Source organism: Phycodurus eques, chromosome 5, assembly GCF_024500275.1.
Source record: "Phycodurus eques isolate BA_2022a chromosome 5, UOR_Pequ_1.1, whole genome shotgun sequence".
Lineage (NCBI taxonomy): Eukaryota > Metazoa > Chordata > Actinopteri > Syngnathiformes > Syngnathidae > Phycodurus > Phycodurus eques.
Window position 1 is genome coordinate 31,735,000 of NC_084529.1, and position 18,045 is coordinate 31,753,044.

Sequence of the window (18,045 nt, forward strand, 5' to 3'; positions counted from 1 at the left end):
GGATTTGATGTGTAAAGCAAGCGAGAAAAGGCCATAGGAGACAAAAGAATTTCCTGCAATTTGGATCGTGACGTCATACCTCCACAGCAAGTGAATGTGGTGTGTCACGTGACATCCCACTGTTTCTCCGGCTCGTTTTCTTCTTGTCCTTTTCCTACCTATTCGCCATTCCTGTCTCGCTTCCTCTCACCCCCTCCTTTCTCACTGCGTTATGCCTGGGTACAGCCCTTACTCAAGGGCTTTGATGAAATCCATTCAAGGTACAGTTTGACAGTCGGAAATGTCATTCTCAGATCACAAGTCGCTGAAACCAGGCCTGTCAATAGCACGTGGTGCACGCCACTTCATTACCTTTGTTCATTTTCTTAACAGCTTTCACGAATACACACTGCTTAAGAAAAACTCTTGTGGCTGACAAATTTTTATCACGCTTGGCTTTATGGCTTTTTAATATTATTTCATACAGTGGAAGGAATTGCTATTTTTAGTCCAAGTACTGGTGGCTCATACCTCTCTCGATGCAATGAAGCATTTTGATGAACAAAAACTGGTTTTAAAACGGCCTTGTTCAGATAATAGATGCATCCATTAGGCAGATTTGTTATCTACATCCCTGCTCGTCTGTTTTTTCATGCAGTCCAATCGGGTCTTTGGCGAAATCCAAAAGGAGCTCAAAACTGAAGGAGGTATCTCAATCAACACTTTGCCCGTATCTTTCTGACACCTTCAGAGAAAATTCCCACTTGCTCTAACTTCAGCACTGAGGAGACGAAAACATGGTTTCTGGGCCAAGCACTGGCAGGGATGTTATAATTGAGTTGAGACTCTGGAAAGTCTCATTAAGACATTGTCAAGCTCCAGAAGAGACCACGCACAATGTTTTTAGACACCACTGAGACTGCAAGCATCCTGGAGCCCAGCCCTCTCCAGCTGGAGGGCAAAAGTGTATGTCTGTGTACAGGTGTATTTGTGTGGGTATTTTTTTTCATGCTGTGTGTAATTGCGCATTAGATTCACAGGTCTGTAGAGCACCATCTGCTTTCACAGCATTTTGTCATTCAAAAGCTTCTCAGGTTCACTGCTGCCACCGTGTGTGACCAACCATTGATTGATAGGAACACCTGTTTATTATCTCAGGCACTCTCCCAGTTCCCCTGGAGCAGCTGTTTTAATGGATAGAGTTTAGAAGATACAACAAGCCTTGGAGCTTGAATTGTGTCTCAACATAAAATTCCGAAGAAAGTTAAATCTGTTCAAGTAGTGTTCCCTTTTAGTTCATTCAAAGTACTATAGGAATATTATCTGTATTACACCATGTAACGTAACTTATTATATCTGGAAAAATGTGAGTGGTGCGTGCATCTGTTTTTTTTTTTTTTTTTAGTTCACATGAAATGTGAAAATGTTTTGACAATCAAGATATCCCTCATTTAAAAGACCAACATTGTCCTTTCATGTCATGTCATTCCATGCATATAGTTTCTGACTGCATCGAGTTTCTTTTTAATGTCATCATGATCAACATGAGCTTTGAGGTGCCAGTGGCTTTTGAGTGTTTACTCTTAGATGAAACGGATTGTAGTGCCAGCAATCTTGGGCACAGGTCCACCAAAACCACACTAAAACAGAAAACACGATACAACTCGGTATGAGAGCAGCTGATCTGTGTGTAGCTCGAACAATTAAATCAGTATGATGAAGCAAACATATTATAGCATTTAATAATTTAATGATCACAGATCCTATTTTCATAAGACAGTTTTAAATACAGGCCTATACATATAGGCCTATCAGTTGTTAAGAGCTTGGCTGAGTGACACGGTGATGGTTGTGGTGAGCGCATCAGCCTTGCAGTGTACACTTACGTCAGGCAAGGTGAGCTTCTGGTTTTGAATCTTTGCTGAGGCCTTTCTGTGTGGAGTTTGCATATTATCTCCCTCCTTAGCTACGTTTTGTTGGGATAATGCAGTTTCTCTCCCACTTTCCAAAAACATGCATTGTGAGTTGATTGAAGGCTAACATTTAGAGCTAAAATGACCTATCGGTGCAAATGTGAGTGAGCATTGAATTGGGTCCCCAGTTGACTGGTGTCCAGTCCAGGGTGTATCCAGCTATGATAGATCACCCGCGACCCTGAACAAGATGAGTGGGAGAAGAAAAATGGATAGAGGTTGACTGTTTCTTTGCAAAAGATCTGAAAAACAAGCAGAGCTCAGCTGATTACTGGCCTATAAAGGTTGTCCAAAAGGCATCTGGTTTTAGAGGCCTCGTGAAAAGCTGCACATTACAATTTTAGTAGAAAAATAAAACAAGCAAGAGTGTCCTGTGATTACTTTGAACATATAATAAAATGTGCTATACTGAGACCAGAATTTATTTAAGAGTGCTCAATATAACACTGAAATTCCACGAGGTGAAAAAATATAATTTATCACCATGGCCTTTAGCGATAATTTTTTTATCGTTGCTCAGAAGAAAAACAAATCCAACATTTTAACTCTACCTTTTCAATACAAGTGCAAAGAATTAAATGAATCCGATTCCAAGTCGAACCAAGCAGACAATATGAGAGACTTTAGACTGCTCATGGTTTCAAGTTCAAAAGTAACTCGATAATGAAATGTTCAAACTAACACTTAACCTTTGACAAGTCAACTGTTAGCATTAACAGCTAAAATTGGCAGTCAACTGCACTGCCTCAAGTTTCCAGGTGTTCCAGTTCATTTCTTGGAGGGTAGTATCTCACTTCACGGTGTTGACCTCAGACACCAGTGTGTCTGCAGCATCCTGTTCTAGTTCCTATAGGGAGAAACACTGCAGTGCACTTTGTAACAGAAGTGCTAGCTCTACCAGACCCAACCGCATGTTATTTGTTCACTTGAGGCATGAATTTCGGCAAATAAAGGGATTCTTGTGGATGCAATCCTCTTACTTCATGTTTCATTCCTCTGCAACATTCTGTTATTGTGAAGTTCATACTGAGGCTCAAGAAGAAATCTATTTCAAAGAAAAACAGTTATGTGGGGGAATGCAGAACAATAAGACACCGCTTTGCATGTAAGCTTCAATTGACCTAGCTTAAAGTTGCCTTTTGAATTGCCTACAGTGTTTTGTAGCAATACTCAAAACAGCAAATATGTACCATAGAGTACCAGGGGTTTTCAGGTTACATGGAGGGAAGTTATTTTCGAAAAGTATTTCCAAAAGTATATTTTTTCAGTGCTGGTTTGCAAGCATTTTTGACTGCATGAGGTATTAAACGTGAAAACATAGAGTCAGCTATTATGAACAACTTTGTGTCTGTACCCAGTGTAAAGACAATACACAGACTGGTAGCATTTTGAATAATCTAGTCTTTTTCAAGATAATGGAGAAGGTTGCTTTACTGCTTACCCAGATTACGGCATCAGCAGTTTCTGTTGGAGAAGAATGTTTCTTTGCTGGATTAGAGTCTGGACATTTTGTGCATGAAACGGATTCCAATGTATAGTGGAAGTCCCTATATCATGTTTTTATTGCCATATTTATAGTGAGTGTTTTTTTTTTTTTTTTTTTTTTTTTTTACTAGTGCTGTGGGGCTGTAATTCAGGCTTGCTGCATATTGGAAAACCGATATGAGTCTGTGTCATTTTGAAATGCAGTCTGTTCAGGGTGGAGATGGTATGAATTGGATGGTGAGTGTTATCTGATCCCAGGTTGTCACTAGAAACGCTTCATTGTGGCAGTTGACACCGGACACAAAAATAAATGAATCTATAAAAGATGGATCTGAGGTCATGTTCAGATGTGCCGGTAATCATAACATCGCTCACTAAAGAAAACCAATGCCAATTTTTCAAGTCAGTTCATGGAACGTTGCAATTTGCAGGTTTATGGCTGGGGCACCACACGTTTGAGTGGGTAATAATTGAATTACATTTCTAATACAGTAAAACATCACAAACAAGTCATCGTAATATACTGTATGCTAATATGTGAATTTGTAGCTTTCTGATCCATGCCTGCATGGCATAATTCTAATAAAAATCACTCTTTGTTTTCCAGACATTGCCAACCACAACGTATGAGCTTCAGATTGTGGCCAAGGACATGGCAGGAAGTGAGGTGGGCCTGACAGGAACAGCCACAGCAACAATTACTATTACGGACAAGAACGACCATGCCCCTGAGTTCACACATCCACTGGTGAGAAACACCGATTCGGTTTTTCCTTCAACTAGTTCTTTTACAGGGAATTTCTTTTTTTTTTTTACCTGTCGTCAGTATAGTGTAGCTGCTCTGCAACCAATGAGGTAATTGTTTGTTAACTGCTAAAATGAGGTCTGATTTTTAGAGCAGGTTTCCACCGCATCAAGGACACTTCTATATCCTGATAAAAAAGATTGAAACATGCTCTGGTTGTTGAGTATTTTTTTTTGTCATCACTTTATTAAAAAGACAGCTATGGGGTCCAGTAGTACAATACAGCAATTGACTGCATAAAAGTTATTGATTTGTGTATGTCTGTTTTAGAGAGTGAAATGTTAAAATATGACAAAATTAAAAAATGTTATCTATTGAGATTTGTTTTCATTAGAATAGTTGGGATAGTGAACTGTAGTCCAAGAAGACTACTGCACTGTCACGCAACAAATCTTTTATGGTGTTGAGTTGTCTATGCTACATTTTGAACCCCCAAGCGTGCCTTTTTTTTTTTTTTTTTTTTTTTTTATAGAACTATAGAACTTGACTTTTTTGTATGGAAAATAATCTCAAGGTAAGACCAGCCAGCATCACAGAGTCTGCAAATACAATTATGTATTTGACAAAAAAGAAGACATCTTCTTAATTGGATGATATGGGTGCACAGGCACGACAAGGCAATCGTAAGCAAGAGTGGGAGTGAACGTGTTCTCTGTCAGCAGTGCCTCAAGGCATTTGCAAAACAGGCTGAATCTGCCTGACGGTCATAAGCTTAAATAAATGCGTTAAAATAAATAAATACAAATTAAAAAAGGTCACAATCAATGCTCATTTCTGCTTCTCTTGATGGATGTGTCGATCGTTGCTGAGTGCTGCTGGGTGCAGTTGTAACATTGATGTTGTGTTGTTATTAATGGAAACACCCTCAGATGCAATCTGTTTTTGAGACTTATCACACTGTGCCCCAACCAAACCTCCCTTGAAGCCCTCCCATGATGCATTGGGGTGTCAGGGGCACTTGTAAGGAGCACAGCTCAGATGTGAAATGTTACAGCTCAGAGGGCTTAGCAGGGCCGTTCAGAGTGCACCATGTCCATGTCCCAGTTAATGTTCTCATTTCTCTCTAGGAAGAGAGACGGTTAACAGCAAAAAGGAATGGGCCTTTTAAAAAGCAAGTGTTCGAAGGTGCTATAAGATCCCTATATGAATCCTTCCGCAATTCCCAATGGTTTTCAACCTGCCCATGAATTATAAATGACCTCTCAACTGACCACCAACATACTGCGAGTTTATTTGCAAGTGTGTGTCTGTGCAGGATTTGTGTCACCACTCGAGCGTTAACTGTTTAAATTATTCATCGGCTCATTCCAGTACTGACGTCCCACAATTCCTTCTTTTAGATGATTTGTTTTTTCTTTCTTATTTAAGACATTGATACCTTCTATTGACCAAATATAAGCTAACACAAAAAATAGGGTTCAGCTTTTATACCAAAGTCGCAACATCCTGGTAGTAGGAGTCCAAAGAATATTCCTCTCCAGTCTATTGTTATTTTTAATAGATGGTCGCTGGGGTTTTACACTGTGTTGAATTTGTTTGTTGCTCACACTGCTCCGGGGGACTTCAATAGATATTATTAGGGCAACTTTAGCTGAGACTGTTATCAGACTATTCATTTACCTGTCTTTTCCTGCTCATGAACCTTTACAACGCTTCCATCTCACACCCAATCTATATATATATATATATATATATTTATATATATATTTATTTTTTTTTTTTTTTAAATGTATCATCTGTACCTCCACAGGATTTATTGATTCGACATTTTCTTTCTCCCACTTGCTCGATTTGCATGCCTCTGCTCCCAGCTAATCCCACACAATGTCTCACTGTGTCTTTTTCCCTGAATTACCCATAATAAGATGGCGATGGACCTTATCCCTCCCGTCAATCAACCCTAATGACAACCAGCCAGATTTTCTCTCATTCTTGCTCATACCACTCGCTTTCCGCCCGCAACAGCCCAAAATGTTCTCCTCTATGATGACCTGACAATATGCTATCCCTGCAATCCATCTGTCCCACGGATCAAGATGTTAGCAGTGATGGATGTAGCGCCATGTGTGGGGCAGCAGGGTGCTGTCACTGCAGGCCTTTCTTGGGGAATGGTTAACGGCTTTTACGGATTGCTGTGGGGAGTGCATGATTGCTTCGGTACACACATTGCTGTCTCTGGGAGATGCGAGTGCACAGTTGACCAGAAATAACATTTAAAACAAAGAGCCAATAGGAAAGGATTTGTGGACTGTATGTCAGGCAAGGTGAGTTGTACAAAGGATGACATGTATTTCCGTGTGTGTGTGTGTGTGTGTGTGTGTGTGTGTGTATCCACATTGTGCCAGGACTATTTGTATGAGAGCACTCCTGTCTTTCTGCCACTCAATATTGGTCAGAGCTGTGTTTTCATGGTACACTGTCAAAAATAAGGGTGGAGCGGGACTCAGTTTCTGCACCCACATTAATTACGCCATAGGGCTGCTTTTTCCAGGAGACAAATATACACAGTACATATGCTTTCAAGCTGTGAATGACAAGTGTCAAGCTAAGCAAATAGTGGAGTCTTGAGAAAACCTCCACAATGACAAGATGTGTAATCCTTTCTTGTGAGATGAGATGCTGTCTGCTGCTATCCAATGTAAAACACAAGCTTTTAAATAGCTTAATAGCTAAATAGCTAAAATAATAATTCACATAGCTCTGTAGTATAGTTGTTTTAGACTTAGTTTTATTCTGACTGGAACTTGTTATGAAGGCTGTCATGTCAAATGTGCTTTGCCGAATGTCACATTCATCGAAAAGCTTTTTATCTAATACAATATAGGAGTCGTCTGTCCCTCTCAATCTTCTTCAATCATGTTTAAATGAGAAAAAAAACAGAGAGATAAATTGTACTCACTCCACAGGTTACATGCACACAGCTGATGTTAGATTCATTGCAGAGGTTTTTGTACCAGCTGCATCAGTGATTTCTTTGTCAAAATGCCCTCCAAAAGCACCTATTTTGCAAAGTCTTGACTTTGTAAGTACTCACTGTGTCAGGCTGTGGTTTGAAAGGTTACATAAACATATACTGTATTTCAAAACACAACAACTTTAAAAAAAAAACCCAGTGTATCAAAGTAGTAAGGATTTGTTTTTTTCAGTCTGTGGCCAGAAAAGCTGGGCCTGCATTGCCTCTTGTCTTGGCTTGTTACTTCTACAGTTTGTTTTGCAACTTAAGATGCAAGAAGACTAAACAGTTGGGCTGAGACAGTACTCATTATGCTCTGCACGGTACACTAGGCCCTTATGGACCGCGCGTTTTTCGTTTCACTCGGGGCGAGTTAATAAAACAAAACATGCCTTTTATGCAGTTTCTAGTTTTCCCCATAAAAATCGAGTGATCTATTTATTGTCTATACCTCAGTACTATCTTTGTTTGCCTCTTCCACTAACACAGCACAATGCCCTGTCTTAAATTAGGGAAATGAGCTGGGATGAGTGATGTTTCATGTGCAAAACCACAAAAAACGACATGCGGGTCTGTCGTCCTCCTCGCTATGCCTAATCAAATATTGATGCCTTACTGATATGGATACAAACAGCTCTGTACCTGAAGGCACCGCAAAAGGAGGATAACAACAAGAAAATGTTGTCCTGATGTAGTTTGTATTGATTAAAGATGTTTGTGCTTTACTTTATGTTGTTGATATACAGAATAAGGTGGTGGTTGGATGACCTTAGGTGGATGACGCTTACATTATCGTCTATGTAGATTAGCTAAATCTTGCAATTCAAACAATAGCTGCCACCATTTTACAATTGTCAATGATCAACTTTGTTGTTTGCCACTGATGACAACATTGCGTCTCAGAATTTCAACTGTATTTCATGACATTTTGCTGCTTAGTGAAATGATTGAAAAGTAACTCCCTATTTTCAAATACTTCGAATTTATTCATATGTTATAATATTGTTCTCAATTTCTTGGTGTTTGTTCCATGATTAAAGGAGCAAGTCTATCCCACCAAACCAATGACTTTGGAAGAACTTGAAGGGCGAATACGAGAAGTTCTGTCTTCCATCCCACAAGAGTTCCTTGTGAAATCAGTTCATGCGGTTCCCAGGCGGCTTGAGAAACTGGTGGCTAATGCTGGCGCCCATATCGAATTTTAAATACAACTCCATGCAATACACTTTCTTCTCATGTTCATTTCTTGTCAGAATTAAAGTTCAGAAATATATTACGAGTACTTCAAAAATAGGGAGTTACTTTTCAATCACCCGGTACATAGAGAAAGAAGCTTTATGTGTTCTAGTGACGAGGAATTCAGCTTACTACTTGTGTTTCAACATGCGACATATATACATCGGTCGAGCATTCTATTAACATGAACTAAGGGAGAGATGTCCGATTGAGAGGGTCCGGCTGAATATTAAGACTCCTCTCAAGCAAACATTCCCTGTTTCCACATTTCGTGTTGTAGCTAGTCTTCTGCTTTTTGTTCCAAACCAGAAACCCCTCCACAAATGCTTCATAATCCTTGTCACTATAAAATATATATATATATATAAATATTCATTCAATGACTTGAACGACAAGGGCTGTGCAGGCCTCCACCGTGTTTTCTCTTTGAATTTCATTCACTCAAGTAGAACGACATTCAAGTTGCAAGTTTATTTTCCCTTGCACCATTGGGTGACCCTGATTATATTTAATAAAGCCACAGGTGAGCTCATTAACTCTGCAGGGGTACTCCTATTGTGCCGAAAATGTAAAGGAAGTACAAAAAAAAGCATGAGGGAGGTTAGACGGAGGTGAGTTGCCAATCTGTGGCGCAGGCATATGAAAAGCATCGTGTGGGCAGATGAGTAATTATTGGTTTTATTCCAGATATACTACACACTGGTACCGTCTCAATGCACAATTTTTAGTCTGGCTGCACTTCACTGGGACTCAACGTTAAGCAAGCCAAAATCCTGTAATTGTTGTTTACATTTGAAATGTCATGATTAAAACAGCAATACAAAGCGCTTCAGAGAACAAGTCATAGACTACAAGAGTCTCTAAGAATACCCACTCCCCTTCTTTGGGCCATCCCACACCACCCGTCCCATGCGTAAAAGCTTTTATTCTGTCGATTAAAGACGATTAAATGACACACCATGTCTGAGAAATGAGAGGAAGAGTAAGGCAACACTATTATGGAGGCCCACCAGCATCATGAGCCACTCGCAGCCCACAGCCGCAGAGGCAGAGCCAAGCCACCCGAGATCATTCCGCCTTTGGGCAGATGGAGGAGCCAGGACCACAGGCAAAAGACTGAGCCCAAAACTCCCCGCTTCCGGGACTGCGCCACGGCAACACACTCCACTGCCAGAGCCAATCGCAGCGAAACACTATAACAAAGAAAGTGGAAAGCAAAGTAAGACTAAGGAATAAAAAATAGACAACTAGGATTCATCAATGTGTCAATGCTAATATATCATTACTACAGTGAATAATGATCATAAATTTGTAATATATAATAGAGGATCAGCGGTACAGAAAATGGATGGATGAATAAAACACAGGGATCTCATTTGATGTGCGTCCCCCGTCCGAGACGTAGAAACAATGACCAGGGACGCAAAAAGAATGGTGAATCTGTGTGCACTGATGCACATTACCTATATATGTGTGCAAGGCTCAAATTAAGCGGGCTCACATCGCAGTTTGTGCATCAAAAATCACATTCAAAAGCAAAACTGCAAATCTTTTTTTTTTTTTTGCAAAGACGGAAGCAGGCAGCGGCGTATCAGAATCAGAATCAGAATCAGAATCATCTTCATTTGCCAAGTATGTCCAAAACACACAAGGAATTTGTCTCCGGTAGTTGGAGCCGCTCTAGTACAACAGACGGTCAATTTACAGAACACTTTGGGGACATAAAGACATTGACAAAAAACAATTGTGCAAAAAGATGCAGAGTCCTCTAGCACTTAGAGCAGGTGAGACGCTGAGCTATGTGATACAACGTGCTAACGGTCACCGATGTGTGGACGCAGAAGTGAAGCATTCATTTGAGGAGCGGGAAGACGGCGGTTGCAAAATGAGAAGACTGAGAGAAAAAAAGATAAATGGCAATAGTGTGGTAGCATTACATCGTGAAATGCAAGTCGAGCACCCGTTCTTTGTAACACGGACCTTTCTCTCCGCCGAGTATGATGCCGCGTTGCAACTCAGTGACCTTAACGTTTTGTCTACTTTACGAACATATTGTTAGCCCTGCGGGTTGCGGAGTGTCTCTTTTAATTATGAGTACTGTCGAATGTTTTTTTTTGTTGTTGTTACCGTGACCAAGATAGTATAGCACAACGATAATGATACATACAGTGTGCCGCTACACCATCAGTGACTTCGAAACCACGTCATTGTGAGAAAAAACAAGCCATTGACTAGGAAGTTTTTTTTTTTACTGTCTGTCAGTGATGATTAAGGGGATTTTTTTTTTATACAACCCCCATATAATGACACAAGTCAGTCATGTAAGCTCAAGATGTAATTGAGTGTGTGGCTTGGTTGGGAAGGGAAAGTCACAATCCACTTTTTGCAGGAGACTATGTGAACGAAAAACCAAAAAAAAAAAAAAAGCAATCGACTCATCAAAATATTATGGGAGAAAATTTTATGGACTGATGATACAATAATTCTTTACCAAAATGATAGGTGTAAAGCTTCAAGAACCAAAGTATCTGCTCATGATCTGTGAAACACGGTGTAGGGAATGTCATGACTCGGGCTTGCATGTCTTTTTCTCAGATAGGCTCATTCATCTTCATTGATGCAACACAGGATGAAAGCAGCGGCATTAACTTATGAGTGTACAAATATATTTTATTCTGCCAATTGAAAGAATGATGCAACTAAACTGGCAGGAAGATTGGCTATCATGCAGAAAAATAATGACCCAAAACACTGCAAAAGGTTCATTAGGGGGAAAAGGCATGCTCAGTGGCTGGCATTCAGGTTTTTTTTTAAATTATTATTATGTTTTATTAATTGTTTTAACTTACAGGACAGTAAATGTTGTTCATACAAATATTCACTCTACGTATGACTTTTTTACATTCGTTAGCGTTAGGTTAGTGATAGACGCATTCCAGTTTGCGTGCCAATTCAGGTTTCTTTGTAAACGGAGGACATGCTGTAGTCATCTTTTCCTGTCAAACTCAAATGTCCTGTTCAGTAAAAAAAATAGACTTTACACCATCAGGATTTTTGGGGCCGATCACCGATCAGCGAGTTTAAAAAAATCATAACCGATCACAAGATGGAGGAATGTGTCTATTTAAATGACCTGTTCATTTATTGTATATACTTGTGTACTTAATTGCTCAAAAATTATATTTACAATAAATAATGTATCTTTGTTCCTCTATTTATGCCAGTGAGGCATAGTTACAGACGGAACAAATGAATGGTCTTCTATTAGATGGCAGGACGTAAATAAAGTCATTAATGTATCCACTTTTTGTGACATTTATGTTTGTTGGTGTGCCGTGAGATTTTTCAATTGTAAAATATGTTCCTTGCCTCCATAAAGGTTGCAAATCACTGCTCTAGTCAGATCGTCTAATCAGTTATGACATAAATAATGGGTGCTAACTTACTGTTTATTAAATTACTTTATTTTTAATTAAATTACTTCAACCACACCGAAATCTTAGAGCATGATAGGACAGAACGTCGGCATGTTTACGTCCAATCATTCATGCTACCGCTAGCTTGCTAGGCTACATAACATTTGATTGCCTGCTTGTGAGGCGTATCGTATTAAAAGTACGTGAACATACCTCAAGCGAGCCTTAAACGAACGCCCTCTCCTGTCCTGAGCACCGGTGACCACCAACACACATTTTGCCCTTATAATACCGTCGGATCGCTCCATTCTTGTTGTCGTCGTCACAGTAACGAGTGTATCCGGTCGCATTTGAGTTGACAAGATAAAGCCCAATGATCGTAAAAAACGGGATGCGGAATACAAGATTTTATTGCAGTAGTCTGACGTAGTGCAGTCGTGAATGAGCAAATTTGTCTTGTAGTCTGATCCGGGTATTACGTGTTGCCTGTCTCCGACGTGTCGTCTGTCCCACACCGCCGAGGTTTTTTTTTTTTTTTTCTTTTTTAATTTAAATAACGTCAGATATTTACAGTACTACGTCAAAAGACACGCTACCAGGCTAAAAATAAACTAGCTTTTGGATTCAAATATACTGTGCACGCGGTGACGCGGAGTAAATGTATTTTGCGGAGCCGATCAATGACGTCATAGCATAAAATGTTAAATATCGGCCGATACCGATCAGAAATCGTTGTGTAAAGTCTCGTAAAAATGAAGAAATTGGCCTCACTGTTCCAATACTTTTGTTGGGGAGTGTACTCCTTGAGTGAACATTGTGGTTCTCTCCTCTGGGCATTAACTGACTGGATGGTTTAAGTGCTTTAAACAAGTATTGGATAAATAAAGAAAAAGATAAAGAAAAAAATCAATGATTGTCTCTCCCCAGACAAATGGATGGTTTTCAGTAGGGTGTAGCTTTAAGAAGGTAATCTATGAAACAACAATACTGTGGTGTGACAAGAGATGCATTTATCTAGACTTCAGTTGTGCTCTTAAGTAGAGTGTTTAGTGTTTGCAAGATTACACTTTAAGCTCTGAGACTATAATGGTGCTGACAAACACAGACATAGATACACGCACACACACGTACAGATGGGTTTTCTGTGTCTGTATCTTTTTCACTTCAGAGTGTACACCTTGTTGAATTTTGCAGGTAGACTGCTTGGCTATTTAATTGATTGAATCCTTTTGCCAAGCATGATCAGTGGGGAGCATTTTGATTGACAGTGTAAAATGAATTAGAAGCAATATATGAAATTAGTGATGAAGGACACGAGTGTTGACTCTCTTTTTGTGTCATTACATTCCTAAAAACCAAAAATGAAGGATGAAGTATACAAAGTAGGTACAGTGACACTGAGTAAAAATCCCCACCAGAACTATTTAAAAAAAAAAAACCTGTGTTTATCTATCAGTGTGGTAATTATCAGAGCTTACTTTCAGGTCAGTGTAGAACAAAAAGGTCAAAGACACCCTTCATCCAACGTTAGGAATACTCTGGCACAATATGCAATTTGTAATTCATTATTAAAGCTCTCGTATTAGACCTGAACAGATGCATGTGTACCGAATACCAGTCCAGTTACTGTGTATTACCTCTGCCTCTTGCCAAGGGTGCTGCTCACCAAAAAAATACAAATAATAATTGATTCAAATAGTCTAATTGGTACCAATGAGTTTACAATCCCCTGTGTTGAACGAAACTGAAGAGACACGTTGCTTCAGACCTCTTTGGTCTCTGGCTTTTCAAATGTGCTGCTTCCTAAAGATGTATTTTAAGTCTCGTCATTTCCAGAGCGGAAATTGTCAACGAAACCCATCATCTATTTATTCATCACTCTCTGCATGTGGGTAAATAGCATTTGTCTTACTTAGGGTGATTATTTTTATTTTTAATTTTTTTTGTCTGTGTCTCTGCAGTTTGAAGCCTATGTATATGAGGGCTCAGCAGGTGTTGTGGTTAACCTGACAATAGATGATAGAGATGACCCAGCTAAGGGGGCATGGAGAGCTGTGTACTCCATAATCAACGGAGATCCCACACGGAGCTTCGAGATCCAGACCAACCCAGACAATAATGAGGGAATGCTTTCGGTTGTCAAGGTATATTGTAGCTATATGTTGGGTCATCTAAATTTCTGTGCTTTAACATTGACTGTTTTTCTTTTAGCCTCTGGATTACGAAGGCACGGCGTTTCACAAGATATTCATCAAAGTAGAGAATGAGGACCCCCTGGTTCCTGATGTTGGTTATGGCCCCAGCTCCACAGCGACTGTTCAAGTCAAAGTTTTAGATATCAATGAAGGACCGGTCTTCTTCCCTGACCCACTGGTTGTCACAAGGATGGAAAACATTCCAGTGGAAAGCTTTGTAGGCTCTCTAAATGCCACAGACCCGGATAGATTACAGCTACAGAGTGTCAGGTAAGGTACTTAAGGTAAAACGTCTGCTACTGAGCAGCAAAGCCCTCCCTGTTAGATCATTTTATACAACGTAGAGATACTGAAGATTCAACGGTTGCAGAGTAATTCGTGGTTGACTAACCCTTCCTTGTCATCAGTAATGACTTTTCATATCTTGTCCGTGTGCAGTTGATTGCCACTGCAAACCTTTAAAACCAACAATGCAGTAGGCTTTGGAGTTAAAATGAGTGAGACCTATTCGACAGAGAGGCCCTCTATTGACATGTGTTTTTCTTGTCACGGCCTCATTTTAGCTGCATTAAATACAATATAAAAAAAGATTGTTTCTCCCAAGTCTACTGCAGAAGCAGCGCAACGCAGAGTACTCATTGGTTTCATTGGCTTTGTGGCCTAATGTCTGCTTTATGCGATCCTCTTTTTCCACCTTGTGGTTACATTACATTTACAAATAGACTTACCTAAACACAGGGGTATGATAATGACCTGATGAAATAAAACCACTCAATTGTGACTTTACTGCTGAAATAAATGAGGTGGCTTTGCATGCTGTAAAACATAGATTGTCAGTATCAAGCCCTACATAATGTGCAGTGGAAATGTTTAGATTTGTGTTCATGAAGGTTTGATTAGTGGCAGCACCAGTTATGTGACAAGACCGTCTACATTTTAAGTGGTCTCAGAGTCCATTTTTATTTCGAATTGAAATTCTGCTCAACAATAACACGTTTTCCCAATTCAGTTTTTGTGTGTGTGTTGATTACTTTGAAAGCTGATCGTTGCAATGAGTGGTATACCGTTCGGGGATGTGGTCAATACGCAATTAGCTGTAAACAATCTACAGGTAGTACGTATTTTTCTATTTTCTTCCAACAATAAATATTTATTGTAATTTTCATGTTATAGCTGCAGGAGTTTCATTACTGAATTTTAGATTGGATGATAAGTCAAATGGGAGTAGTAGGCCTTGTACACGTTTGTAAAAACATTTTTTAAATAATCATGAACAATATTATTTTATAATTCTTTTGCTAATAAACAGTGATGCTGGTTAAAATGGTGGTAAACTGGAGTTTCAAACAAAATCAAAAGGACTATTATGTAGAGAAACAATAAGAATGGGCAGAACTAAAAAGGCGTGTAGCTCCCTTAAACATAAATATGGATGGAAGACACAATGCAGAGCAAAGCACATGAGAGTCTAATGAAACACAAATTGACGGAAAAGATGAAGTCCTTCTCCCCATAACAGAAGATCAGCTCTAATACTGAATCGGAAAGACACGCGTAAATGTATCCGAAAGGCTTGATAGGCACTGGTGTTTTGCGTTTTGTTGTCCAGATGACAGGGCATGTCATCTTTACATTGCTTTGGCTATTTTTTTCGGAGGATAGTCGATTTCATTTGCTTTCCTTCGCTTTACGCCACTATGACGTACTGCATATCCAAAATCTGAAAACAACCTGAATTGTGTCACTTTAGCCATGTAGCCGAAATCCATCATGAGCTGGATCCCTGTTTAACAATGTTGCAGGCTTGTTGGATGAAGATCAGCAGTAATATCCCTTGGATTATAATGAAAAGGGGAAGTGAAAAGCTAAACATCCTGCTCCTGATTTACATTTTAAAACTCCTAACTGCTGCGAGACACTGAGCAAATGTCAAGGGCATGGTGCGATTGAACAACAGCTGAGCAAAACTTAATTTCCATATGAATCATTCAGGCTCCTGGAGGTTATGCATACCTGCATCTTTCATATTAGAACCCCCTTACTTGCTCCCTCGTCTGTGGAGTGCATTTCTACATTTCACTTATGGGCTACTTCCTTTTTATTCTCTCCACCCGTTGACATTTTACCTGCACCGGAGATTATGGCATGCCAGATTTGTAACCTGTCAAAGGTTTGAGGACGGGGGATGGTTGCAAACGAAGGACGTGCACAGAATGAAATAGCAAGAAAAAGTGGAATAACTTCTCTTTAAACTGTGCTGCTGTGTCTGCCTGTGCATATATGTGCAGGTGTTTGCTTGTGTAGTGAGACTGTGCGCGTGTGCGTGTGTGCGCATGCCCTGGGTTCTGCAGGTTAAATGCTTTTGACACGGAACACAAGCTGTCTGAGCCTGAGATCACAGGCGATGTCATTCAGATGCAAAGCACGCGCAACTGGGAATTTTCAGTGTATATGTTGCATTTTAATAAAATTAGCCCACACCTAGCGTGTTTACTCTGAGAGGGGAGCCACTGACCCACCTCTGGCGATTCGATAGCTCACATGACAGTTTGAAAAAAAAGGAATGTTTAAAAAGTGAAATGATTTACTTTTCGCATGAATACTGTCACCTCAGCTCCTCCTGTGATACAAATTAATTGCAGTAGTCATTACTCTTTTCAGACCTGCAAACATGCCACCAGTGACATTTCTCTGTCCCAGTGAGACAGATTACCTTTCCAGTGAGAGACGTGCCATAAAATACTTGCTATGCTAATTTGGCTTTTTTCATCATTGTGGGTGGCATTTTACTCACTGCTAAATTGCAGGAGGTGGCAATTAAACATAGTATATTGTATAATATATAGTGAGAGCGTGAAATTGGAGAAGTTCAAGAAATTAAATATCATTTATTGTTAATTATAAACCACAAATGTTTCATGGCTTGAATCGCAGTCTATGCCATGACATAAAATTGCATTATCTGGCAACGTATAATTACAATGATGTGTTTCTTAATTTCAGCTCCAGAACACAATGATTACTCATTGTTGTGATGTGAGTTTACATTTTCTGTTCAGCTGTTTTTATTTTGACTGTACAGACATTAATACCCGAATGTGTCAATCTCCCTCTAGTGATGGGCATTCAAAGTGTTTCCCCAACATACTGTAAACAATATTGCTGCATTACCCTGGATTAAAAACATAAGGCAATATACAATATCAGCAATCTTGCAGATAATAAACCATCGCAAAGCAATTTTACTTGACTCATCCTCACAAAGAAATCCAAACTGATTTTAATGCTTCAATTTTTCCTTTCTTTCTCTCACGAAGGCACGATTACATCAAATGAAATACAATATGAGTCATTTTAATCATATTTAGAATGTCGGCCAAACTATTAGACCCCTATCTCACTGCCCTGGAGACTAGTTGACGAACTGATGGCAACTCGAATCGCTGCATGTTCGATTTCATTGGAAACCTTTTGGAGACTCGTGCATATGCTCACTAGAGAGAAAAAGCTTAACTTAACTTGATATCACAAAACTGTGATCAATCGTCACCGACATTTTTATGGACATCTCTACTTATGCCCACTTCAATCTCTGAAAATATCAGAACCATCACTCCAACATTTGGGATTTTGTGGATGTGTGTTTTCTGCCACATATGCTCACTATAACGTTGCTAAATGTCACAAAACAGTGATCAATTGTCACCCAAATATATGTGAACGTCTCTACTAATGCCCACTTCAACTTCTGAACATATCAGACCGATTACCCCTATATTTCAGATTATATGGACGATAAAGCTTTTTCCTCCTTTTGAGGACTGATGTGCCCGTGCGCTGACCGCGGAGGGGCGCCGATTAAATTTCGGGACACCGAGCCCATTTGAGAGTTCGACAGCAAAAGAAAAAGAAAACGTATACCACTAATACATTTTTAGGGATGTAAGTATTCTTTTAAAAGTGGTTCTGCACCCCAGCCTTACCTGCTGTGTCCTGCCCGTCA

The 18,045-nt window shown here is 39.6% G+C and overlaps 1 protein-coding gene across 1 annotated transcript in view; it reads left to right on the forward strand.

The window, feature by feature from the left end:
- cdh13 (cadherin 13, H-cadherin (heart)) overlaps positions 1 to 18,045 on the forward strand; it is a 279,998-nt gene that overhangs the window by 218,068 nt on the left and 43,885 nt on the right. Inside the window, exons 9-11 of the mRNA XM_061677140.1 lie at positions 4,045 to 4,185; positions 13,809 to 13,991; positions 14,059 to 14,312. Coding sequence (XP_061533124.1) covers positions 4,045 to 4,185; positions 13,809 to 13,991; positions 14,059 to 14,312 — 578 coding nt within the window. The remainder of the gene's footprint in view (positions 1 to 4,044; positions 4,186 to 13,808; positions 13,992 to 14,058; positions 14,313 to 18,045) is intronic.